The 13,533-nt window shown below is 41.3% G+C and overlaps 1 protein-coding gene across 4 annotated transcripts in view; it reads right to left on the bottom strand.

Annotated features, from left to right (window-relative positions):
• The window catches only part of Hecw1 (HECT, C2 and WW domain containing E3 ubiquitin protein ligase 1), a 268,078-nt gene that overhangs the window by 178,814 nt on the left and 75,731 nt on the right, over positions 1–13,533 (bottom strand). The window contains exon 2 of one of the 4 annotated variants that reach the window (XM_087896435.1): positions 5,547–5,604. The exons of the other annotated variants lie outside the window; for them this stretch is intronic. Coding sequence (XP_087752561.1) covers positions 5,547–5,573 — 27 coding nt within the window. The 5' untranslated portion in view covers positions 5,574–5,604. The remainder of the gene's footprint in view (positions 1–5,546; positions 5,605–13,533) is intronic. 4 annotated transcript variants of the gene reach the window in all.

Consider the following 13,533-nt stretch of genomic DNA (forward strand, 5'->3'; position numbering starts at 1 on the left):
AAAGAGGACAGAGCATATAGCCAGACAGCACCGACTGCTAAGGACTCTGGTTTCAGCAGGATGATAAACATAAGTTAAAGCTACAAAAATCTTTGCTTTTCCATCTAATTTTATATGTGGCTATATGTACACATGCATTGTCTATATGTGGAAATGATTTTGTATCATCTATAATGGTACCAATTACTTTGAAAATGAGTGGTCACATAAATTAAAATTGTTACATCAACTCAAGTTCCTTTCAGCTCACGATGAGAGTTTTAGAGTAGTCTTCACAGACTAAGTGTAGCCAAGAGTCCTAATATGTTGTTCAAGAAGAGCAACATATTTCTAGATACTCTGAAACATGTAGCTATCTAGTATGCTCATAAACTACAGCATCTACAGAAATATTTGTCAAAGTTATACATATCTTTTGATGCTTGATGACATTTTGTCAGAGTGGACAGAGGCCTGCTCTATGCTAACTGAAACAACTAAAATATTATTTGAAATGTGATTTCTCCCTTTCGAGTCATCACTGCCTTAAAAATATCTTAAATCCAGTCTGGAAATCTTATGTCCAAGAACCGTTAAAAGACTTAAACCTTCACTGTGGGGGCTGGAGAGGTGCTCGGAAATTCAGCGCATTCAGTACTCTTACAGAGGACCAGATTTGGTTCTCAGCACCCATGTGGCAGCTCACAATCACCTGTTACTCCAGGCCCAGTGATTCTATGCCCTCTTCTGGCTTCCCCAGGCTCCTGAACAGATGTGGTATCTGTAAAATTCATACAGATTCTGATGTATGCATATAAATAAAAACACTTTGAAGGATCATTAAAAACTGTCTTCAAACAATAACAAGTCTTAACTTATTAAATGTATAGATAAGTCATATTCATAAATATATCAGTAGTTGTAGTATTTACTTTATGCTTTTATATTCTTCACTATTTCTTTCAGTATAATATAAACTTGGTGATTATAATCTCGTACTATTTTCTTTTAAAATCTATTCTACTATTCATAACAATAATTTTTCTTGGAATTCTTTGTACTACATATTTAATATATAATCACAGGTATTTATTTTTTCAAGGGTACTCACGCCTGAGAATAAGGTAGGATGAATCTCTTGGTATAATACAGGGTCATGACTTTCCTGGCTCTTTGGCTTTGGGGGACCATTGGTTGGTACAATGATGTCACTCTTGTTTAGACCTTGTGTTTTTAACCTCCTTGAAAAATTGAAGTCTTTTGAGATAGAGTAGTTACAGAAGAAATTCTTTGTGATACAAGAATTCCAATTCCCATATAGCAGATCAAAATAGTACATTCTCGTCCGATACATAGACTAGAGAGAGAGCTTTATGGTCCTTTTTTTTGACAAGGCCAGCACATTTAAACAGCAGGAAGTAGGCAGAAGTAGGTATTATTCTTCAGTTCCCCAAGAGATTTCTGGAACCACAGCTCTTAGGGATGAGTTGAGGTAGGCCAATAAAAAATGGCAGTACAAATGGCCTTATAAAAATGGCAATAAAATTAATATGTGAAAGAAATAGTTTTTCAGAGAGGAAGATTGAAGCATACGCCCCACCTTCACAAATGCACATACCAAAAAAGCTGGCACTATGCAAATAGCCCACAGAAGTCCCAGTCTTTTGCAAATAAGTTCACTGGGCCTCTAACTTTTCTCTCTGCTCTGGACCACTTTCCAATTCTTGGAAGGGTACTATTTCTTAATAAACCATTTCTTCTGTAACTGTGAGTCTCCGCTAAATTCTATGTTCTAGGCTAAAGAATCCAGTCTCCCGCAGCAGCTCTCCCTGCCCCACCCATCCCCACTGAAACCAGAACTAAGATGGTTTAACCAACTCGAAGGCCCTACAACAGGGAAACACCTAATACGTGCTGTTTGATGCTTTATTAAGGCTTCTCTTTGTCGCTCGACAGCCAAAGAGCCAGTGCAAAGCTCGGGGGACAAAAAGGACTGGTGTGGTGCCCAGTGAGGGAGACTGGGGAGAGCGCTGGGTGAAAGGAGCAGGGCAAGCCCTCTGGTGAGCTCTGATATGGTGATGTCACAGGGGAGTCACTATGTTAAGCCTGTCCCCTGACATTTAGTAGACAGGCTTATGTACAAATTCAGGGTTTCCTAAGCCTAACACATTTATGTCATTCTCTAGTGTGTTAGTCATAGCTTTCTTTTTTCTTTTTCTTTATGCAACAGCTAACTTTATTCAGAGCATCAGACAACTTCCCCTCTGTGGCTGAAGAAGAATCATAGGGGTAAAGTCTACAATCACAAGGACAAGCTACACATGGCAAAAGACAGTTTTTTTTTTCTCATAGAGATATATACACAGCTAACAATAGCCAGTTGTAATGAATAATCTAAAGTAAACTCACCCCTGTCTGCTATACGTGGGAGGAACATGAAAAAGGAAGAGTGAGATCTTGCTTTCTTGGTGTGTTCCCACAAGCACTCAGAATTCGCCTCACACAGCTCCATTCTTGAGCCATGTTCCAACAAGTAGGGTGCTGTTTTTAGAATTTGTCTTTAGTTTGGATATAAACTCTAAATTTTTTAAAAAATTAATTCCTTATTTTTAGCATCTCATTTTAATTCAAATGTAGTTTTTGTAGAGTTCTTTCTACAAATTACCATTTTAATCAATTTTTTGAAGCAGATAATTTTTTTATTTTAATCAAGAAGTCTGATCCATATGTGATCTTTAAAAACTTTAATGCCTAGGCTTGGTTAAATATGCAATTTGGAGGTTGTAAATGTTCCCTACTGAGGGCACCCAAAAGCCATGCTACAATCCATAGCTCTGGAGAGGCTAGGTAACAAGGAAGGCCCAAAGAGGGATGCACGGACTTCCCCAGGAAGGAGAAATAGAAGAGATCTCCTAGGTAAACTGGGGGTGGAGAGGTGGGCAGGGAGTATGAGGGATCTAGTTGGCTGGGTTTGTAGTGGGATGAAGGGGGAGAGTAATGAAAGAGAAGTTATGATGGGGGGAGGCGTTTCGAGGCTAGGGAGAAATCTGGTGCCAGGGAAACTCCCAGGAATCCACAAGGATGACTCCTAGCAATAATGGAGAGGGTGCCTGAACTGTCCATCTCCGATAATCAGAATGGTGACTACCCTACCTATCATCAGAGAGCCTTCATCCAGTAACTGATGGAAGCCGATGCAGAGATCCACAGCCAAGCACTGGGTGCGCTCTAGCAGTCCTGTTGAAGAGAGGGAGGAGGGATTGCATGGTCGAGGGCGGGGGGAGAGCCAAAGTCGTGATGGGGGGAACCCATAGAGACAGCTGTTCTGAGCTGGTGGGAGCTCAAGAACTCTGGACCAACAGTCTGCATGGGGCTGACCTAGGCTCTCTGAATGTGTATGATAGTTGTATTGTTTGTTGCTTAGTCTGTTTGTGATGCTCCTAACAGTGGAATTTGGACCTTTCCCTGGTGCTTGAGCTGGTTTTTGGAAAGCTATTCCACATGCTGGGTTGCCTTGTCCAGCCCTGATGCAGGGGGAGGAGCTTGGTCCTGCCTTAACTTGATGTGCCACACTTTGTTGTCACCCATGGGAGGCCTGTCCCTTTCTGAATGGGAGACAGAGGAGTGGATAGTGAAGGGGGTAGATGGGAGGGGAGGGGAGGGAACTGAAGGAGAGGAGGGAGGGGAATTGTGGCCACTATGTGAAATAAATGAAAAATTTAATTAATAATAAAAAAGGAATTCTAATTCAAAACATAACTCCCCTATCTAACAAAGATGATCATTTTCTCCGCAGAAAAAGAAGAGAGAGAGAGAGAGAGAGAGAGAGAGAGAGAGAGAGAGAGAGAGAGACACACACTAAGAAACAAGGGTTCCAAAGAGGAGGATTGTTTGGAGATAAGAAACATCTAGATTTAAGATGTGAACATTTTACCCTGTATTTAGAAGAACAAGACCTCTAACTAAAGATAACCGGGTTTTAGGGTTCCCTCAGTGGTCATAGCTAGCTAATGAAGAAAGTCACCCTGTGTATGACAGAACAACAATGTGGCAGAAGCAAATCACCTGTGTATGAGCACAGCCTCACATTCTTTTTAACTTCACTAACCAACACACTTTGAACAGCAAGGGGCCTTATTCTTTTTCCTACATGGTTAATTCAAGAACTAGCTAAATACAAATGGTTGTGCTTAGTAAATTCCCAAAGTAATATGCAGTGTAAGCGTTTATTTTTTTCTTTAGCTAAGCTTCTCTTAATGCGTAACTAAAGCAAATTACCAAAACAATTCAGGGATCTAGTAGTTAGGGATTCCAACTCAGAGATGTGCCATAGTTGAAACACTGCTTCTCACTCACCAACCAAGACTTTGTAGCATCCATTCCAGCCTGGGTAGCCCAGCTCCTTCTCATATGAAACAGGAACAATTATCTCACCTTCCTCTTAGGAAGTGAACTCATAGGGAAAGCATGCAGTGTAAATTATGACACACACTGACTAGAAATATGGGTAGCAGTTCCTGAAAAGGGCTATAATCACAAGTAAATGATGGTCTTGAATGACTGTCCCCTGAGCCAAGCAACTGCCATCTTGGGGAATTCAGCTGTACCTCTGCCTTGCAAGAGATTATCCAAGCCATTCTTGTTTAGGCCCCAGCAGAGAGGGGCAGAGTGGGCCATGATATTCTCACCTGAGTATCCAGCTGTTCCCTGCTTGGCAACTCAAGCAGCCTGGGAGAGGGGCCAGAGTCTTTAGAGGCTGGAACTGACTAGAGAAGTTGGGGCCCCATGCTCAAGGGAGGGGAGCTCATCCCTGCTGGATAAGGAGAAGGTTTTACAGGTGCAACCTGTTGGGGGCCAGAGTGCCCACACTCCTGTAAGTAACTCCTCCTCACCTCATTGGTTTCTAGAGTGAACTTTTGCAGAATCATGCTTGTGTTTGTAATTGGGATCTTAGGAGAAGGGATAGGCAATGGTTAGTCTCTCCTTGGGAAGGAATTTTAGGAACAATGACACAGGAAAAGGAAAAGGTAAAAGGAGGGGATTTGGCAGGAATTCTGAGAGAAGTTGGTTGAAAGTATCTTCTATGATAAGCCTTTAGAAACAAGAGAAAAGTCCCATTCTATTCGCTGTATATCCTTACAGAGTCCCTAACTCTAAATAAAGAAAATGCATTGTTCTCATCCTAAGGCGTATAGCCAAGTACCCATATTAACTGTTGCATAATTACCTATGGCCGAGTGAAACTTTTGGCTATAATGTTTAAAGGATCATCACAGTGCATTTGATTACATATAAAAATTTACTTGTGACAACAGTACATACACATCACACAAGAAGGACTTGACATGCAAATAACATCATCTCAAAATGGAGCACAGTTGGATTCTTGGGGGATGCAGGTCATGGAAGGGATGGGTGATAGATCTCAAATGTTGAGACTGCACTTGAGAAAATTCTGGGCTGGGCAGCTTCAGTAGCTTTTGGGCTCAGGCACATTCCATTATGAGTGGAAGGGATTATAATGGAATGACATGGATGGTTTCTTATAATCAGAAAAGCACACTGACCTTCACACTACACAGGTGCAGCAGCATAATGAACCACCACGTGTATGCGCATCAATTCCTGGGAAAGAGTCCAACGAGGTTAACTTAGCTTGTATTCCAAGCAAAGAAAAACAGTGACATTACCCGCACAGAGGAACATGCCCCACTCCCACCAACATCCTTTGCTTAGAAAAGAAAAACATGGAAAGGGATAAAGGTCACATAACAATTGTAATTGTTTTGACTAAGTAGGTAAAGTACTACAAATAATATGCTATGCCACAAATAATTTGATTTTTAATTTTAGCACTTAGTCTTAAGAACTAAATGTAATAAGAAATTATGTTTTCTCTTTCCAGGAAACAAAGAGTTGGTCTCTTGGGGGTCTACAGAGGAGAAGTTTTGCATGCCTATTCCTTTAATAAAAGTACACAAAAGAAGCCTCAGATATGTGCTATGCATAAGTATTACCCAGGACAAAGGAATGTGTGTATGATTAAACTGCTAAGCATATCATGGATTTCATCTTAGCACCTTACTTATTTAGGCATCTATTCAGATATAAAAGATTAAATAGGATGTACTTGTCCCCTTACGGGGATTTCCCACTATAGTCCTATCACTCCCAAAGTCCAGTGTCCTAGTTAGATTTATTTGTCAACTTAAAAGCCTAGAGTCATTGGAGATGGGATCCCCAGTCAAGAAACTGATCAGATTAGACGGATAGAGCATGTCTGTGGGGGATTGATTGATTACTAACTTACACAAGAGGGTACAGCCTATTGTAGGTGGCACTATTCCTGGGCATGGGCCAAAGACAACTAACTATGCAGGAGCCTGTGAGCAAGCCCACAGGTGGCAATCCATCTTGTTTTCATATCAAGTTCCTGCTTGAGTTCCTGCCATGACTTCTCTTAATGATGGACTAGAACCTGTAACTGAAGCAAATCCATGCCTCCCTAAGTTGTTGTGGGTCAGAGTGGTTCATCAGAGCAACTAAAGCAAAGTGGGACAGCTATTAAATGATGTATGGGGACCCAGCACACTGTGGGCCACCCCATGCCCTAGACAGGTGGTCCTAGACTATGGAAGAAAGCTAGTTAAACTTGAGCTTATGGATGAGGCAGCAAGCAATATCCTCTATGTTCTAAGGTTCCTGCCTGAGTTCCTACCATAACTTCCTTACATGATAAATTGGGGCTTTGAATGAGAATGGCCCCCGTAGGCTCATGTATTCGAGTGATTAGTTACCAGAGATCGAAACTGTTTGGAAAGGATTGGCAGGAGTGGCCTTGTTGGAGTACACATAGCCTTGTTGGAGGAGGTATGGTGCTTGGGGTCGGCTTTGCAGTTTTAAAAGTCAACACCTGGACCAGTGTTATTGTCTCTGACTGCTGCCTGTGGAACATTGTATAAAGTTCTCAGTTTTTGCTCTAATACCATGCTTGTCTGTTTACCTCTATGATGGTCATAGAATAACTCTCTGAAACTGTGAGCAAGTCCCCAGTTAAATGATAAGGGTTGCCTTGGTTGTGATGTCTCTTGATAAGAATGGACCAACAATTAAGACAGATTAGCTGAAATAAACCCACTTCCCCCCTAAATTGCTTCAGCCAGGTTGTTTTATCACAGTAGGAGAAGATAAAATATAACAAAAATTGGCCCAAGACAGGGTGTTGTTGTGATGGACCTGACCATTTGTACAGTTTTGTTGGAAGATTGTGGAAATATTTGCAACTTTGAACTGGAAAAGCCATTGAGGTGTGTGTGTGTGTGTGTGTGTGTGTGTGTGTGTCTACATGCGTGTGCGCATGTGTTTAGCAGACTGTTGTAATGAGAGCTTGGGATGTAAGAGTTCTGACAGAAAAGGAACCACTGGAGGGCTGGCATGTGGGATTTCAGAGGAAAGTAAAATCCTTGTAATTGGACTAGGAGGTGTTTGTTCGATGTATTGGTGCAGAATCTGTGAGCAGCTGGGACTGAAGAGTCAGTGGCAATTACAAAGAGATCAACCTCCTTAGGGTGAAATCTGTATTTCATTGGTAAAATAGGAAAGTTATTCCTCAGACTGAGCACACAGAAAATATGGTCTTAGAAGGCCAAAGCTACATTTCAAGATGGCAGCATAACTTAGCAAATAGTATGAACAAGTTGCCTGGGTGATACTGATTTTAAAGGTTTGAGGGGTCATGAAGATCAGCTGAGGCTTGGCAAGGTGTGACAAAGTTGTAGTCCGTATGAAGAGGGCAGGGAAGGTCATTAGCGAAGATGCAGCCCTAGCTGCCATGGAAACCCAGGATACTGGAGATCCGTGGCAGTGAGATGTCTGCCTAAGGAAGTTGGAAGTTTCTCATAGGTTGAAACCTATGAGAAAAGCCATGTGTGCTGCAGATGGCAGAGGTGGAGCAGCGGGCTGCCCAAGCCAGAGCCAGGAAACTCTTCAATGAATCCTAGATGTCAGACATTGTACCGTAAGATTTAGATTTACAGTACTAAATTTTAACTTTGCTTAGATTTGTTTGCTTGAATGCCCCATTTGGAATAATAAGTATGCAGTGTTTAAGAAAATAATTTACAAGAATCCAGTCAGGAAAAGGGATTTTAAAGAGACCTTGGATTTCTTAAAACTCATCTATTTATTTTGCATCCCAGCCACAGCTCCTTCACTACACACCCATCCAAGATCTTAGAATTTTAAGGTGGTAAAATTCTTAAAGACTTAGTATGATATTAACATGAGGTTTTGAGTACAAGGGATGAATGGTTATGGATTAAATTGATATGCTTGTGTGTCAGCTTGACAAGAGGTAGAGTGTCCTAGTTAGCTTTAGTTGCCAACTTGATGTAACCTAGAATCATCTGAGAAGGGATTCTCAATTGAGAGAACACCCAGATTAGACTGTCCTGTGGACATGTTGCTGGATTAGGAATATTTCATGGTTATTACTTAACACAGAAGGGCCGGGGGAAATGTAGGCAGCAGTCCTGAATTACATAAGGAAGCTAGCTAAGTATGAACCTGTGAGCAAGCCAGCAAGCAGTATTTCTCCCCAGTTTCTGTTTCAAGTTCCTGACTGAACTCTAGTCCTAACTTCCCTCAGTGATGGACAGTAACCTGTAACTGAAATGACCTTCCTCTCCCAGTTACTTTTGACTAGGATATTTGATCTGAGCAACAGAAAAGAAACTAGAACATTCAGCAACAACATACTATCAACAATTTAGAAATCTCTTTAAAGCTACATTGAAAGAATAAAACAAAGAGATGCCAGTCATAGGAAAATGCTTATGAAATCCATGTAGACTTTTAGTCTAGGTATCATTTTGGTTTATGAGTCTTCACTTTGATTGAATGACCTCTTCTTCTTCTGAAGTCAAAGTTAACATGAAATCAATCAAAATAGCCTATTTCAGAAAAGAAAAGAAAAAGCATCATATGATGTCAGCATTCTAAAACTCTGGGTGAAATTTGAAGCTTTGCTGATAAATGAGTTTGTGTACAGATGATCTCATCAGGCAAACGGGAAAGCGGGGAGGCTCTTTTGGGAGATAAGAGGGAGATAAACACAGAAGAAGGAGGGACGAGAGTAAGACAACAATTAGGATTCTGGAAAAGGTCATAAGGAATCGTACTATTAGCTATATTTAAAAAACCTGTAATACACTTAATTCTGCATATTAATATACATATATACTTTTAATGAACTTTTCTCATCTGTCGTGACAGTGCTGTTTGAAAGAGCCAAGATCACCCAGCAAAACCGCCAATACCAGACATGAGAATTCCTTTTGAGTTATTGGTCAGGGCTGTCCAAGAGACTCCCAAAACACACAACCAACTTCTGTTGCTCTTAGTTGCCCCTCAGAGGTAGAAGGCAAGTTCCTATTGCTGAAAACACTATGCACTTTGAAACAGGGCTCAGAGGCCCCTGAGCTGGAACTTACCTAAATGCCTCCTTCCTGAGGACTAGCTTTCATGGAACCAGAAGGCACCATGCAAGCTTCCAAAGAAGAGGAGCAACTAACTATCCTATCTGGCTATGATGCTTATGAATCATATTGATGACTAGCATGCCACGGTAACCCCATGGGTTCAGTAGAGGCATGCATACCTTGGTGGTAGCCAACAGCTCTCTAATTGGAATTAAGACCTACCTAACAAAGGAAAGCCATACCTGATATCGGAAACCTAGCTAAACTACTCAGCGCTAGTGTATTCATGAATATTGGAGGTGAACTTACGACCACTACTTTACCAAATTTACACAATCCCTAGCAACAATCTAAGCACTTGTCTTTTTATCCACAGACAAGTGTACTCTTTACCCCTCTTCAAGGAAATGTCTCTTTACAACAGAGATTGCTACAGAAAGTCACAACCAATCAAAATACAGGTATGGAGCCCAGTCCTTATACATCTACAAAACACTCCCACACCTAAATCTCAGGGAACATTGCAGAAATACAACAATCCAGAAGATTAGGGAGTTCACGCTGAGATTTTTGTCTGCTAGTAATGTCAGAAGCTATATCCATAAAGTCTCAACCAATGTGACTGCCCAAACATGAGCTGAATATGGACAACCACAATAGATACACCAAAGTAAGTGTGTGTGTGTGTGTGTGTGTGTGTGTGTGTGTGTGTAAGCCTTATGGGCTTCCACTACATAAAGAAATGCAAGCAACTAAGAAATTCAGAAAATGGGAAAAATAGAAGAGTAATTGTTATCTAATACCAAATGATCAGTCCTAAAATCATATACACAAGTAACAGAATAAAGACTAAGCAGGTTATATTTAGGAATATAATGTATAATATATAAATATATACATATATCCATGCAATAAGTTAGTAGAAAAAGAGGTCATGAATTTGAAAGAGAGCAAGGAGAGATATTTGGGAAGGTTTGGAGGGAAGAAAGGGAAGGGAGAAATATTAAGAAGAAGAGGAGGAGGAAAAGGAGAAGGGAGAATAAGGAAAAGAAGAAGAGAGGAGGAGAAGGAGAAGGCTGCCACGGCAGAGAAGTCACAGCAAGTTTGCATTCTGGGTGAGTTTGTTACATTCCTAACCGTGCTCTGAGCAAATCCAAAATCTATACGGTAAGTCTTCCTCTGTGCTTGGCATCATAACGGGATACGGGGTTCTCAGTAATGATGGACCCACATGGCATTGCTTCCTACAGTTCATTACACTACAGTGACCACTAACTTCCTGCTTGATCCCTTAGAAGTCTCCTCTTCACTTATCAAATCATCTTTCCTAGTATGGAGACTGTTGGGTCCTTAAAAGTGTACGCTCGGGCTACATCATCAAGGATTTAGCCTTTGTCTTAACTTCTTTTCTCTTGCTGCAAGAAAACACCATGACCAAAGGCAGCTGAGGACAGAAAGGGTTTATTTGGCTTACATACCTTAGGCCACAGTCCACTGAGGGAAGCCAAGGCAGGAAGAACTGAAGCAGACTGTGGAAGAACACTGCTTACTGGTCGGCTCCACATGGCTTGCTCAGCCTGCTTTCCCAAACCATCCACGACCATTACCAGAGAGGCATCTCTCACATGGCACCCCCTGTAGTGGTCTGGTCCTGCCCACAACAGTCATTAACCAAGAAAATGGCCCACAGACTTGCCCATAGGCCAATCTGGTAGGGGCAGTTTCTCAGTTGAGGTTCCCTCTCCTCAAATGAGTCGACTTTTGTTATGTTGACAAAAACTAAGCAATCTGGGACAGCCTTCAACACTGTCCAACACTGACAACTTCGAAACATCTGTGACAGCTCAAATCATTCACTTGGAGTTCAAGCCTACTACCCACACACTGGACATCTCACCGGTACCTTGGGCAAGCCCAGAGTCCTTGTTCTCATGTTCAAGCATTTTTCTAAAGTCTAGGCTTAATAATAGTTCCTCCATTCACCCAAATCTTCTTGTTGGGAACATGGAAATTGACACCAATTCCTCTATATTCCCCACACCATAATCTTTGTCCAAGTGTTGAGATCATCTGCCTCTACATTTTAATTTTCTAGAGTTCATCTGCTTCTCACCACCTCTACTGCCTCCATAATAGCCCTTTTCTTACTTAATTTCCATCAGTTCTAATGGTCTGCATTTTCATCCTTGTCCTAGGTACAGTCTCTACAATGGATGTAATGATTTACTTTTTTTTCTTCTTCTGAAACAAGGTTTCTCTGGATAACAGCCCTAGCTGTCCTAGAACATGCTCTTGTAGATCAGGCTGGCCTTGAACTCACAGAGCTCTGCCTCCCTCTGCTTCCCAAGTGCTGGGATTAAATGTGTGCACCACCACTACCTGCTATGATTTACTTTTTAAAAAACCTGGAAAGGAAGACAAACTGCTACTTCCTTGCTCTAGTGTCTTCCCACTTCTATAGGTTCACATTCCAAATGCTGGCTAGAGACCTCCTTCATACAAACATGAAAAAGGGATCTGGCCCTGCTCCTACCACCAGCTTCATTGCTATCTGCTCAAAGGTACTTGGTTCTTCCTCTGCCTGGCATCTGTTTCCATTGGTCGCCTCTTTGCAATAATCTTCAGGTCTTAGCTCTCTTGGAGTTCTTCCACCCTTCACAGAGAGCACAGTATAGTAACCTGCTGTTACTTTGGCAGTTTGAAAATTCATTCCAATGAATTGTTTAGAAACAGCTCTGAACTCAGAACTCTGTGGTGTGGGGACTTGAACACTTAGCACGAGCGTGTTAAAGTAGGGGGCCCGAGAAGCTAACAGAAAACACCTGAAACAGGCCACGAAACCATGATACCCCTATGGTATCTCTTGATCTCTTCTGTAACCAAATTCCTCCTCTCTTCCATTTGTATTTACTATAAATGGCTTGTGGCAAATTTTTCTGGTAAGGGAAAAATTTCTGATTATGGGGCAACTCAATAAACTCTTATCAATCAAGCATAATACATCTGATCAAAAGATAGGTCACCTTGGGTTGCTGTGGAATGGGAGCAATCAAGGGCACAGAAGAGGTATAAAACGTTTGGTTTAACTAACTTGGGGCTCAGTCTTTAGACAGACAGCTGCTGAGTCTCCCAGTGAACCAACACTATATAATAAACTTGCCTCCTGGTTCATGTCAGCTTGCACACCTTATTTCCTGATCCAATTTTCCCCAAAACACTATTACAAGAGTATTCTCATAGTATTCACAAGAATATTTTTGTGATGAAGAAGTAGATGTCCAGGGCTGTTTACTTCTTAAGGAAGCTTGTGTGTGACAGGAAATCCTTCAGCTTTGCTGGGGCGTATGGATCTTGTTTGTCCCAACGTATAACCTTTCATTAACTCGGCTAAATACTATAATATTTTCAGTATGATTTACCATAGTATAACTTTATGATTGTCTTTGGGTTCTCTCCCTCCCACCCCCAATAAAGTTTCTTCATGATCCGACTCCTAGCAACGCATTTTTCTACCAGCCATCCTATGCTTTCGAGTTATCAAACCCCTTCACTCTTACTACTCACCTCAGTTAAATTTAAAGAATAAAGGCGGCTTTGACAGATAGGTCCGGCTTTATTTGAACAGGTTGGATTTAGTAGCATATCTGGTAGGCTATTCCTTTTTAAAATATTCATTTATTCACTTATTTAAATTATTCATATAGTCAGACATTTCTCTAGCTATCTAGCAGGTCTATAACTGGGAAATTATATACAGAGGGAAATAAAAATGCTGACTTTTAACTTCCAAGTTTCTTTTCCATTTGACAGTCTCTTCCCGATTTGATGGACCCTCCCTAGTTTTGGAAACTGAGGTGATGAATTTAGTGTTACAGGGACAGTTCTAACTCCATGATCAGGAAACATAAATAGGACCACATGAGAATGCAGTTCCATCTTCGTAACAGTTTATCCTGCAGACTCAGTTCTGTGCATTAGCGACACAAAATCAGGATGAGGGTAAAACTGAGCGATCTTGTGAGGAAAAGGTTGAGTAGCTTCTAGGTAGTCATGATCCTGGGGCCATGATCATGAC

This window comes from Myodes glareolus, chromosome 14, assembly GCF_982192425.1.
Source record: "Myodes glareolus chromosome 14, mMyoGla1.1, whole genome shotgun sequence".
In the NCBI taxonomy this organism is placed as follows: Eukaryota; Metazoa; Chordata; class Mammalia; order Rodentia; family Cricetidae; genus Myodes; species Myodes glareolus.